Source organism: Ochotona princeps, chromosome 22, assembly GCF_030435755.1.
Source record: "Ochotona princeps isolate mOchPri1 chromosome 22, mOchPri1.hap1, whole genome shotgun sequence".
Classification (NCBI taxonomy): domain Eukaryota; kingdom Metazoa; phylum Chordata; class Mammalia; order Lagomorpha; family Ochotonidae; genus Ochotona; species Ochotona princeps.
In genome coordinates, this window is record NC_080853.1 from 9,376,598 (window position 1) to 9,389,802 (window position 13,205).

At 52.8% G+C, this 13,205-nt stretch overlaps 1 protein-coding gene across 4 annotated transcripts in view; it reads left to right on the plus strand.

The window, feature by feature from the left end:
* The window catches only part of SLC13A3 (solute carrier family 13 member 3), an 80,417-nt gene that overhangs the window by 48,985 nt on the left and 18,227 nt on the right, over positions 1–13,205 (plus strand). For 3 of the 4 annotated variants that reach the window (XM_058679563.1, XM_058679565.1, XM_058679566.1), the window contains 6 exons: positions 1,534–1,697; positions 6,201–6,267; positions 6,973–7,158; positions 8,947–9,072; positions 11,106–11,201; positions 11,945–12,049. In XM_058679563.1, coding sequence (XP_058535546.1) covers positions 1,534–1,697; positions 6,201–6,267; positions 6,973–7,158; positions 8,947–9,072; positions 11,106–11,201; positions 11,945–12,049 — 744 coding nt within the window. The remainder of the gene's footprint in view (positions 1–1,533; positions 1,698–6,200; positions 6,268–6,972; positions 7,159–8,946; positions 9,073–11,105; positions 11,202–11,944; positions 12,050–13,205) is intronic. The other variant, XM_058679564.1, reaches the window with a different exon arrangement.

The following is a 13,205-nucleotide window of genomic DNA, read 5'->3' on the forward strand; positions in this document are numbered from 1 at the left end:
ATGCCTGCAATAGGTGCGTCTGAGCCAGGCTGAAGCCAGGAGTCAGAAACACAACCTACATCGCCCTCCGGTGTGAAGGGCCCCAAGTCCTTAAGCCATCTCCTGCTGCCCAGGGTGTGCATTAGCAGGGGGCAGAGTCAGGAGTGGGTCTGGGACTTGAACTAGGCGCTCCGGTATGGGAGGAAGGTGTCCCAAGCAGTCTTCTAACTGCTGGGCTACGTACCTTCCCCTTGCGTTTTTAAAATCATCAGGGCTACTGTGTGGCAGTCCTCCTCAAGGGATGCAGGATTGGGAGGAGGCTGTTGGGGTTCCTTGCCAGACGGTGGGAGTTGAGATGGACATGGTAGGGATATTGGGGAGCTCTTGGAGTGGTAGGACTGGTTTGGAGGAGGGCATTGGAGAAGCAGGTCTGTTGGGCACTGTAGATGTCTCCTGGATAGAACCCACACCAATGCTCAGGGGCTCATCCTGGCCCAGGGTACCCCTCTATACCCACTGCCTCTTCTGGGGACTTCAGAGAGGAGGTTGCCTTGGAGCTCAGCTCTAAAGAACAGAGGGGCTGCTTGCAAGTAAGAAACAGAACAATGCTCATCCAGAAACACATTCATCAGACACAGAACTGATGATACCCGCCTCTATGGGAATTCCAATAATAGGTTCAGTCCAGGAGAGTGATCTATCCACGTCTCATTCCCTCTTGCACATCTAAGTAAATTCCATGAGGAGTAAGAGGGCGATACGGGCCAGCACTGTGGCACACCAGGTTAAGCCTCTGTGTGTGATGCCAGCATTACATATCAGAGTGTAGGTTTGAGTCCTACCTCCTCCACTTGCAATTCAGCTTCCTGCTAATGTGCCTGGGAAGGCAACAGAAGGTGGTCTAAGTGCTTGAGCCCCTGCCATCCATGTGGGAAAGTGGATGGAGTTCTAGCAGCTGGCTTTGTCCTGGCCAGGGCCTAGCTGTTGTGGTCATTTGGGGAATGAACCATGGGTGGAAGTTCTATTTCTCTCCCTGTCTCTTTGTAACTTTGCCTTTCAAATAAATAAATAAATAAATCCTAACGAAGACTGCAAAAACAGCAATATATTTAAAAAACAAAATACCTTAGATTCTGTTGGAGGGAAGGGGCCGAGCAAGGGCAGGGAGTGCAGGTGTATGGGGCTGGGGGGTGTTGGTGAGAGGTTTGGCAGAGTGAAAGTGGGTGCTGGGGGCCAAAGGGAGAGGAGGCTGGGTGGTATGAGGGCAAGATGGCAGAGTCTAAATGCACAAGCAGCTGTCTTCTGGCACAGCACCATCGAAGGTTTAAGACCAGGAGAGAAGATGTTCTCAGAGTGGTGAGCCCCTGTGGGTGGTGCACGGGAGCACACTGAGTCCAGCTTTGCTGAGTTGCAGCCATGCGTGCCTCCTCTGAGCTCCAGCTTCCTGTCTGGGGCAAGGCAGATGGCTGGGTTGCTTGGGAATGACAAAGCGGGGCCAGAGGCCCTGCTGGGCCTGGGCTTCCTCACCCACCTGCAACGGCCTCTGTTCCCCAGGCTTATCCTAGGGATGATGGTGACCACCTCGTTCCTGTCTATGTGGCTGAGCAACACGGCCTCCACCGCCATGATGCTGCCCATCGCCAACGCTATCCTCAAGAGTCTCTTTGGCAACAGGGAGGCACCAAAGGACCCCGGCCAGGAGAGTGGGGAGAACACAGGTACTGTGGCAGGGCAGGGGTAGGGAGGGCCTGGGGCCGTTGCTTTGCTGGGGACCAACAAAGAATGCAGGGGACAGCCTGGTACCCATGGAGCACCTACTATGTGCTAGGTATTTTAATAGTCACTGGGAATGAGGTCAATCAAATCCTGCAACCTTGACTTTTTCCAAATTTGCCCTGTCTGAGCACTTCTGTGCAAGCCAAGAGTTCACCACTTGGCAAATGTTGCATCTTGTTCGTGCCATGAAGTAGGCACTATTTTGTGGAGTTTGAAAATGGTATGGGCAGCTCCGGCTTCTGCCCCTCCTGCTGGGTGGAATGCAACGATGAGAGCCAGAACCAGGGATGGACCTCAGGTCTGCAGGTGAAGCTGAACCTGAAGAGATAGAAGGTGGATTTGCCCCAGTAGCTTTGGATCATCGACTTGTCACGAACAAAGCATGTGTTACCCACCGATGGGTGGATTTTGTGGGCTGGCCATGTTTGTAGTGCATGCATCAAAATAAACAGGTATCCATTAAAGTATAAGCTTTAGCTTACCAACATCTAAACCAACCCCACTCACTGATAGTAGCAGGTAGATTTTCCCATCATGCACTTAGGGGTCCTGCTCATTTTATTTCCACAAGAGCCTTGAAAGCTAGAGGGGATTCTTAGGTCCTTACAGACATAGTTCCAGGAGGTGAGGCTGCATTCTAGGATCTCATTGTCCGTGAAGCAGCTGAGCCAGAGTCTGTGCCGGGGCAGAGCTTTCCATGTAGAAGGGAGGATGAGCCATAGCCAGGCCAGCAGACCCTGTCCATCACTACTTCAGACTCGGCAGCCTCGCAGTTGCAACTGCTCAGCTCGGCCCTTGAAGACAGTGGGAGAGTGCTGATGGGTGGGGCCACGTGCCAGTAGAATTTTATTGGTGGGTGTTGCAGTTGAAACTTCACGCGATTTCCGCATCACAACCTGTGGGTAGTAATCTATTGATCTTTTCCACCATGAACAAATGTAAGAACCATCCTTTTCTCTCTGTGAGAGCCAGGCACATAGGAAGTAGTTAGAGTATAAGTTGCTGAATGACAATTTGTCAGGTTTCTAGTACAGGTGGTGGGAGGCAGGGTATGGCTTACCGGGCAAGGCCCTGGTAGTGCCCCGCTTGGGAGGGGAGCTGTCCAGGAGCTGCGGAGCCGTCACTGTGGCCCATCTTCATGTGTGCAGTCTCCTTCCTTCACCTAGAACATTGCCCGGCCTATAGCAGCTGTTTAGTAAATACATGGACATAAGCACAAATGAGCAAAACCTCACCGCCCTCACACACAAAATGTGGATAATAACCCTCCCCTCCAGGGCAGTTGTGGGCACAGGATGAAGTCATGGATGTTAGTCTACCTGACATGGGTGCTTTGGACCCTCCCTGGGGTACCCTGCACTGGATCTGGCACAAGAGTCATCTATGCGCCAAACTCACTCCCAATCTGAGCCCAGTTCAGCCACTAACCTAAGGTCCTCTGAATCTTAACCACAGCCCACCTTGTGAGCCTCAGTTTCCCCAGATGTGAGGGGTAGGGCAAGCGACCTAACCTGGCCCTCCTGTGCTGCTCAAAGCTGCTACAAACTTACAGACAAGAAGGCTGCCTGCTCTCTCCCGGCCTCCATACTGGGGACTTGGTGTTAAATGAAGCAGTCTCCTGGGAGGGTAGACCTTGCCACCTGTGTGCAGGGGGTCTCCTGGACCTTCAAGTAGACTCTGGGGGAATGATTAAGTGTGTTGTTCATGCCTTGGGTTTTCCTCTTTTTTTTTTTTTTTCCAATTTCATCTTCTTTTGTTATGAGCAGAAAAATCATGCCTGCTAAAAAATGTCTTCACATGACTAATCTGCATAAAGGAAAAGCAAGACTCCCTCCCTGGCAGCCTTACTGGTCAGGTTCACAGGCACCATCAGTCCTGGTGCACCTTGCCCTCTGCTGCCCTGGCCATAGTACACGTAGCCTCACTGCAGGGCTCTGAGCTTAGGTGCTAGCCATGAGTGGCAGGCTCTGCAAGGGAGGCAAAGAGGCCCAGAGGAGACTGTGGCAAATGGGGGTGCTCAGGCCCTGCCCCCTGCATGCACCTGGCAGCCCTCGGAGGCCTGAGTTCTCCTAGATGTCACCCCAGGCGAACTGTGCTGTCCCCTCCCCCAATGCAAAGCCAGGAAACAACTGCATCTGATATTCTGGGGCCAGATGCTGAAGGAGGCCATGGCCAGGGTCCAGGGAGGGCAGGTACAGAGTGTGCGGGCTGGGGAGGCATGTGGTAGGAGGGGTGGAGAAGCTGGGGACACTGGGTCAGAGCTCCTCCTCTTGCCTGCGGGTCCCCTGTGGAGTGACTTTGCTCCTACCCCCTTAGGTGTCCTGTTAATATCCCCCGCTCCCTGCTTCAGTGCCCTGGCTCAACTTCGTGCCTGGTACAGGCAGAGCAGGTGTTCCCACCAGCATGCCTGCCCTGAGGCCTTCGTCCCCACCGCCCAGGGCTAGCCCAGCTGACTTTCAACCTTCAGACCCCTGCTGGGGGTCAGCAGTGTACAAAGGGGGTCAGCCATCCGTCGTGATGCACACAGGCAGGGCAGGGAGGGGAAGGGGACCCACCAGGGTCCACCTGCAGAGCCTGTGGCCTCACTTGTATTGTGAAAGGCTTCTTCCGGCCAGAGGTCCCTTAGGTGACCCCAGGCTCTCTAGCCAAGGCTGCTGGGTGCCTCTAAACAAGTTGAAGAAGGGTGGCTGACCCCAGAGGTTCTCCAAGGGTCCAAGTCAGAAGGAGTGGCCAAGGGGGCGCATTCATGTGTGGTCATGTGAGGGTGAGTCCAAGGAAGCCCCGCTGGTGCCGGGCTGGGAGCTGGAGGAGGTTCTGGCACCGAGCTGAAGGCAAGCAAGAGGCTGCTTGCGTCTCGGTGGGCGGAGGGACTGTGCACTCAGACAAGATGGCCACATGGCCATATCCCACAGTCACAGCGAGCCCCTGCCCGAGGTAGGTAGACAGTGGAGCCCCAACCAGAGGACCCCAGGGTCTGGCCACACAGGTTACTCCAGTGCCCCGTGGCAGCGACTGCCTTTGAGTGAACGCATTTCCCCACCCTTTGCTGACCCTGGGTTCCCTGCTAAGTTCTTTGCTGCCCCACAGCCACCAACAATGGGCTTTTGTGCCTTTTGCGAGCTAAAGCTACGGTTGTCAAGTAAATGGCTGACCTAGATCCAAAGAAGCCGTGAGTCAGAGCTCAATGTTGTAGGAAAGTAGCAGCGTGGTCACACTGGCCGCACTCCCGGGGCAGCCAGGGCAGAGCTGCGGGGCACCACTGGGACCCTCCTGTCCGGCTTCTCGCCGAGAGGAGGCACTGCTCCCAGACTGCAGGTAGCTCCTCCGTTCCCATGACAGCCCCAGAACCTTCACTTCCATTTTATGAAATAAGGAGTTGAGGTACAAAGAAATGAAGAATTTCTCTACATTTCCCTAGGCGTCTCGGCTGGGCCCTTCCAGCAGGTTCCCAGGAGAAGCCCAAATCCTGATGGTGCACCCCGCCACCTGGGGGTGGGAGGGACCCAACCTGGGGCCATTACCTGCTGCCTGCCAGGGTGCACACGAACCGGAAGCCATAACCAAAGTGGAGCTGGAAATCAAACCCAAGCACTCTGATATGGCATCTGCTGATATGGTTTCCCAGGCAGCATCTCAACTGCACCAGCTCATGCCTGCCCGCTCTCCACCCACCACAGGAGCTTCCATTTTTGTCTCCTGCAGCCCATCATCCCTTGCCAGGTTCCAAATGCAAATCCTGCCATTCCTATTAAGAACCAAATCTGGCAGGGCTCCATTGACTAGCTGCACCAGCATACTGCATTTCCATGGCGCCTTGGCTCTGCCAAGCTCCTCCTGACCACAGGACCCTTGAACATGCTCTCTTGCCCTGGAGCACACTTCCCAGGGCTCCTGTGTAACTTGGCTTTCAGCTCAGGGTCTTCCACCCACTCCTCTTCATTCTCACCTCCTTCACATTGCCCAGCATTAACCCCTTCATCACTGCTTGAAACAATCCTGTTTCTAGAACTTAATCTCAGGGGAAGAAAAGCCTTTGTTCTACATGTTACCCTGAGTGCCTTGAGCTCATGGCTTCCCAGTACATAGTAGGTGCTCAACAAATAGGGTTTGGGGAAGTGAGTGGGTGGGTGGGTGGCGATGGTCACCCACTCCCTTGCTATCCAATTACCCAGTCACCTGCTGGCCAAGGCTACTCACACCATCCCAGGGTGGAGATATGGGTTGTCAAGCTGCCTCGAAGCCAACTCCTCACCCACGGGCCTTGGACCATCTGTAGACAGGGGTGGAGTGCTGAGGGCCTGCCTGCCCTCTTTAGCCCACCGTGCTCTAACCCTCCCTTTCTCTCCACTCCTCTCCCCTTCCTTCCTTTTCTTGGCTATGATGCTGTGGGTGATGCTGTCCTACTTGCCACCCTGAACTTAAGACCCCATACTCTTCCCTCCTAGTGGCGGTGCGGAGAAACGGCCTGCACACCGTGCCCACGGAAATGCAATTTCTTGCCAGCACCGAAGAGTAAGTTCCCCAGGGACCTTCCGCTGGTCTCCAGGAGGCAGCGACCAAGCACCTGGGGCTGCAAGCCGACCCCTGCTAACCCTCAGATCTCTGTCCCACCCCAAATGACCCAGTGCCCTTACCCCCATTTTCTCCCATGGCTTTGGTGTGAGCTTTGAAAAGGGCAGATGTGGAAGGGGCAGGGGTGCATGTTGAACCCCTAGGGTCTGGAGAGGTTTAGGGTCTGGAGTCTTGGCACTGTCCTCCAAATTTAATATTTTTTATAAAGATTTATTTATTTTTATTGGAAAGGCAGATGTATAAAGAGAAGGAGAGACAGTGGATCCTCCATCCACTGGTTCACTCCTCAAATGGCCACAACGGCCGGAGCTGAGCCCATCCAAGGCCAGGAGCCAGGAGCTTCTTCCAGGTCTCCCACGTGAGTGCTGGGTCCCCCTCCACTTCTTTCCCAGGCCACAAACAGGGGATTGGATGGGGAGTGCAGCATATAGGATGCCGGTGCTTGGAGGTAGAGGATTAGCCAGTTGAGCCAACATGCTGGTCCCTGAAATTCAATACTTTTAAAAACAAAATTAGGGCTGGGGTTGTGGTGGCTGCCTTTCCGGAAGTGCCGAGCTCCTCACCCCCAGCCCTGTCCACCTGTTTCTCCCTGGGGCGGTGAGAGGTCTGGGTGTCTCAGCAGCCCTGTTCTGCCTTTGTTTGCAGTAAAGATCGGCCGGAAGAGACGGAGGCCCCATTGGAGCTGCCCACTGACACCAAGAGGGAGGAGGAGTACCGCAGAAACATCTGGAAAGGTTTTCTCATCTCCATCCCCTACTCAGCCAGCATCGGCGGCACCACCACCCTCACCGGCACTGCCCCCAACCTCATCCTGCTTGGCCAGCTCAAGAGGTAAGCCCGAGATTCCCACAGGGTCTGCAGCGCCCCTCTCAGCTGCCACCGCCAGGCTGTGGGGCCCGGGGGAGGTACCTGTTCCAGTCAACCCCCTGCCCCGGGGGAGAAGGAAATGCCCTGGAGTGCGCATGTGTGCTTCAAGCACCCATGGGCAACGCAGCTCAAAGATCAGCCTGCTCAATTTACAGTGTTAAAGACACATCCGAAGACACTTGGAAGCCACAGAGGGAAAACGGAAACTGCAATGTCTGCAAGTGCACAGTTACATGTTCGCAGGCTTCCTTCCATCTTTTCTGTATCCGTGCAGTAAATGCATGTATTTTACATTAGTATTACTCTGTTTGTGTACTTTATGGTTTGCCTTTTTTAAGAAAAGAAAAACCAACCTTCTGCTTTTAATTTTTAAAAAGATCTATTTAAATTTATTTGAAAACCAGAATTACAGAAAGAGACAGAGAGATCTTCCATCTACTGGTTCACTCCTCAAATGGCTGTGATGGCCAGTGCTAGGCTGGTCTGAAACCAGGAGCCAGGAGCTTCTTCTGGAGTCTCCCACATGGAAACAGGGGTCCAAGGACTTGGGGCATCTTTTGCCGCTGTCTGAGGCACATCAGCAGGGAGCTGGATGAGAGGTGAAGCAGCTGGGACATACCAATATGGGATGTCAACACTGCAAGTGGAGGTTTAGCCTACTGTTCTGTGGGACCAGCCTCTATATCCGATTTTATCATGATCCGTTTTTAGCAAGCACCATTTGGAATAACTATGGATGAGTCTCTTGGGGATGTCACATTTTATTGAATCACAGACATATTAAATGATTTGCATTTGAAGACTTGGATTTTGCTGTTGTAAGTGATGTGATTGGCCACCTAATAATAATCCAATATTTTGAAAACTGTATCCAAATACGTCTCTTATAGAATACAGAAGCACAGTTATTTGTTGTAAAAGAAAGACAAAAAGTAAAATTCATCTGAGAGCCTCACTCATTTGCTCATTTGTGATGTGATAGCTGTCCACATCTTAGTGATTTCGGAATGTCTGAGAGTGAATTTGTCCACATGTTTTTTTAGGCATCATTTTGTAAGTCACCGTCCCCTCCCTCCAACCTAGCATTCCTGACTGTATTTCCAGTTGGCATTTCTTTAGAGGCGTATTTTCTTGTGGTAGAATTTCTAGAAGCCACAATGGCCAGAGCTGCGTCATTCTGAAACCAGGAGCCCAGAGCCTCTTCTGGGTCTTCCACCTGGGTGCAGGGTTCCAAGGCTTTGGGCCATTCTCAACTAGGAAGCAGGGTTGCCAGGATTAGAACCAGCACTCATATGGGATCCCAGTGCGTGCAAGGCGAGGACTTTAGCCGGTAGGCTACCGCACCAGGACCTTTAAACAAATGCTTACAAACATGCAAGAATTCCACAATTGCAAGTGAAAAAAAGCCAGTTCTGGGGTTGCTGTGCTTGCATTCTTGCAGGGGGACCAACAGGGAGCCAATGTGTAAGGGGGTGCATGTCCCTGGTGGTCGTCCAGCTTGGCTGACTGCACACGGGTGCGCGTATGGAGGGGCTATGGAGGCAGCACAGTCCACCCTGCCCAGCTCCGCCTCCAGCATCCCACAAGGGAGAGAAGGAACTTAGGACACTGTGGCCTTGTGTCCCAGGGGACAATGTCATTCCTGCTTTGATTCAAGCTACTAGTATCACCGACCCTACTCCCTAGATGGTCGTGGCTGACCTTGACCCTCCTCCCCACCCCTCCACCCCTCCCACCCCGTCCATTCTCCAGTTTCTTTCCGCAGTGCGACGTGGTGAACTTTGGCTCCTGGTTCATCTTCGCCTTCCCTCTCATGCTGCTCTTCCTGCTGCTCGGCTGGCTCTGGATCTCCTTCCTGTACGGGGGACTGAGCTTCAGGTACCGTGCAGTTTCTTCTTAGGGAGCTGTGGGAGGGGGCTGGAGTGCAGGTGGCGGGGAGGAAGGGATGAGCTACAGCCAGGTTGGAGGCTAAGAGAGGAAGGGCCAGTCCCCAGGCCTGGGGCTTAAGTCCCCTGTTTTGGTTCCCGGCCTTCAAGGAGGCTGTGAGGAAGGAAGTGCAGGCCAGGGAGAGCCAGGAGCAGGTGTTTCTGGTGGGGTCACTGTGATGTCTCGGGCAGTAACTTCATCTTCACTCTAGTGTTTAGAGAGCAGGCTGGACACCCCGCAGCTCACAGGACAGCCCCACAAACCCAAGCTTCTCCCGCCTTAGATGGCAGTGGTGCCTACGGTGAGAGACCCGGAGCCTGAAAGTGGAGGGACTTGTGGGGGGTGGGGGAGGGTGGTTAGATCTTTATGCAAAAGCCATCACAAGCTTGGAAAAAACTGCTGCCTTTGCTTCTTTTATTGGAACACACCGTGCATACACGGGGCCCCCAAGTCAGAGCAAGGCAGAGATGCCAGCAGCAGGAACTCCCCTTGTCAGCCGTGCCCACGTTGGCCGACTCACCCAACAGATCTGCCAAACAAACCTCCACGTCTCTTGCCTTCTTTCCTGCATCAAGTGGGTTTTTCAGAGTTTCCTTAAGCAAAGAGCATTAGACACCAATGTGTTTTACAGGTGACTGGTCTCCTAGCAGACAGTCGTATATAACATCTCCAGGAACAGATCTTCAAATCAGAGAAGAATCATACTTTTATTGTGATAGAAGTTGTCAAACCATTCTCCGTAGGAATTGTACTAGTCTGTTCTCCCATTCACAATGGATGAGCGGGTCTGTTTTCTTTGCCTGTGTGACAAGGAAACATCACCAATGTGATCTATTTTATTGAAGGGTAATTTTAATAAACTCCCCATGTGTTATGGAGCCGTTGGCATCTCGTTTGCTGTGAAATGTCAGTTTCCTTTGTGCATTTCCCAGATGGGTTGTCGTCCTCCTTTCCTCGTTGTCTTTTAGAGAGGTTAGTATGTGTTCTGCAATATGAGTTAGAGATTTCTTAGCCTGATTGGCCTGGCAGAATTCTACGCATTTTTATGTAGGTGAAATTACCTTTTTTCGTTCTCATCTGACTTCTGAAATTACACTTTGAAAAGATTTCTTTATTAGAAGAGTAATGGAAACCACATGATTTCATTCTAGTATTTTTGTGTCATTGGATTTCATCCTCGGGTGAGATGTGACCTAACGAACATTCGCTCTTCTAGATGGTCACACAATAATCCAATAATGCTATTTGTTCACACAGCGTTTTAAAGTTTGGGGAGTCCAATGTACTTGTCTCGAGGCGCCTGTGCCTTGGATGCTGCCTCCTCCCGAGACCTCATTGCTTCTGGAGCTTGTGTCTCCTCCGACCGTGCTAGGCATTAGCTTTGCCATGGCCATCCTCAATCGATTTTGAGTGAAATGTTGGGTATGCTATGAGGCCAGAGTCCAAATTCATTCTTGCACAAAGATACCCAGTTGTCCTAGCCCCATTTGTTGGAAGATTATTCCCTTGTCATCGAATGGCCTTGGTGTCTGATCAAACATCGACTTGGGGTATAGGTTTGTTTGGGATTCTCAGCAATCTGTGTGTCCATCGTTTATTGAACAGGCCATTTTTTCCCACACCAATCCCACCCGTATCATAGACAAAACTCCCATCTGTGATTGAAACTACTCCTGGACTTTCTATTTTATTTATTTGATCTGTCTATCTGGTCAGGTACCTGTTTGAGCCCCAAAAGGATTTTAAGCAGGGAATTCCTGTGGCTGATCCCACTGCCATCTTATCAGATGCGCCAGGCCATTGATGGGAGAACAGCGGATCCAGGCTATAGGAAGGAGGCAGAGCCAGGGGGCAGGGCCTCAGTCTATTGTGTGGACCAGACAGGAGCTGACGTGGCTTTGCCGGGGTGGTGGTGGCACTGGTGGTAAATGAGAAGTTAGCCACAGCTGCAAAAACCACTCCTGACTTCCTGCCTTCTACTTCAGGAGCTGCAGGAAGAAGAAATCCGACATAAGGGCTGATGCCGAGGATAAAGCTCGAGCTGTGATTCGGGAAGAATTCCAGAACCTGGGACCCATCAAGTGTGTGGGGAGTTTGGGGATTAGGGGGATGGCTACCTGCTGGCCTTCGCCTCGGACCCCCAAGGGTCCCAGGAAACTCTCAGGACCAGTGGCCCAAGAGCCTGGAGACGGAGGGTGGGTGGTGGGGACAGAGACCTGGATATTGAGAGAGTTCCTCTGAGGACAATACAGCTCTCTTGTGGGTGTCCCTGGGGTGGGGACCTGCCGTGGTACCACCCAAGGCAGCCTGTGGGTATGGGTTCACGGGCTCCCAACAGCACCTCTAGTGACTGATGGGACACAATGCAAAGACCAGGCTTCAGCCCACCTGTGATCAAGTATTGGCTCTGCCACCAACCTCCTTGGTGGCCTTGGGCAAGCCTCTATAGGCCCCTTTGTCAGTCTACAGAATAGGGGCAGGAGGTGCTTGGGGTGGCTACTCCTTCCTCAGGTCACCTCGTACGCATGGCTGTCCCTCTCAGCGTGGTCTCTGTCGTGTGTGTGTGTGTGTGTGTGTGTTTGTGTGTGTGTGTACGCACCTCCCTCTGTCTTTCTCTTTCTTGATTTTCCTGGAAAATGCCTGGGGAAGGCGATGGCTCGGGGCTAAGGAAGAAGGGTCCTGGGGCTGGGGGAGAACCCAGGCTGCTGCCTCATGTCTCCCACCCACCCCTAACTGCTCTGGGTACTCAGGAGCCCCTGCCCAAGCCCTCTCCACAGGCTGTGTCTGCATGGAACCCACACTAACACCCGTGCTTTTGTCGCAGGTTTGCTGAGCAGGCTGTCTTCACGCTGTTCTGCATGTTCGCCATTCTCCTCTTCTCCCGGGACCCGAAGTTCATCCCCGGCTGGGCCAGCTTCTTCACGCCCGGGTGAGACTGGCAGAAGGGGATCCTGCGGAATGGGTTGGGGGAAGGGGAGATCCAGCCCCTGGAACATGGGTGGCAGTGCAGCGGGAGGGAGCCCTGTGTCCCAGCTCCCGGCCCCTGGCCCCTGGCACCACACTGTGCTCAGCAGCGCCCCCTGCCTCGCAGAGCGTTCGGGTCAGGTTTCCAGTTCTGCCCCTTACCAGCTGCAGGGATGGGACAGTCACGGCCTCCTGCCAGCATTGAGTGGGAGCCTGCTAGAAGCATCGTCAAGCTAGAGGCATGATCACAAGTGGAAAATCAGGAAGTAAAGTAGCTGCAAAGTGTAGAGGGTGACAGAGAGGGAGAGGAGGGCCGTGTCACAGACAGTAGAGCAGAGAGGTGGGGAGTTGAGGGAGGAGAGTGGCAGGTGAGGGCTGGGCACACAGTCCCACGGGGCATGGGAAGTGTTCAGTCTTTTCACTGGTTGATGGGTCGCTCCTGAGAGCACAGGGCCCTTGTGGGTAACTCCAGGATTCCCAGCTGTTTAATCTCTCCATGCCTCTATGTCCTTTCCCTAATCCAAAACTCGGATAAGCTCTGAAATCTGAAAGTTCTTGTCCTCTGTCACGACGGCTGGCCTCTGTGGCAGCCCACAGCACACAGCACACAGGAAGCTGCTTTCAGGCCATGCATGTGTGGTATGCGTGAAACAGCAGTGAATTTCATGTTCAGACTTGGGCCCCATGCTCAAGATGCTTCATTATGAACACATGAATATTCCAAAATCTGAAAAACAATGTAAAATCCAGCACACTTCTGGTCCTGTGTGTTATTTGGGTAAGGAATCTCAACGTGCAGTACATGTCTTAGACACTGAGGATAAGTGAATTAATATGGATCAAGCGATCAGAACGGCACACAAGAGGAAATCAATACTTATGGGATACATTCATGAAATACAGCCTGGGGGCAGTAGATACCGGGGTGCAGAAATACAGTTGGGGGTAACAGCTAGGGTTCCCACTGGCATCAGATGGCCTGTCATCAGCCAAACCTAACCCACAGCTTGTGTCTTTGATGGCTAGGGGAACATCAAAGAACACACACAACTCTGTGACACATGAGACTTTCATGAAATCTGAAGTGTCTGTGAATCAAGTGTGACTGGGACACAGCCACA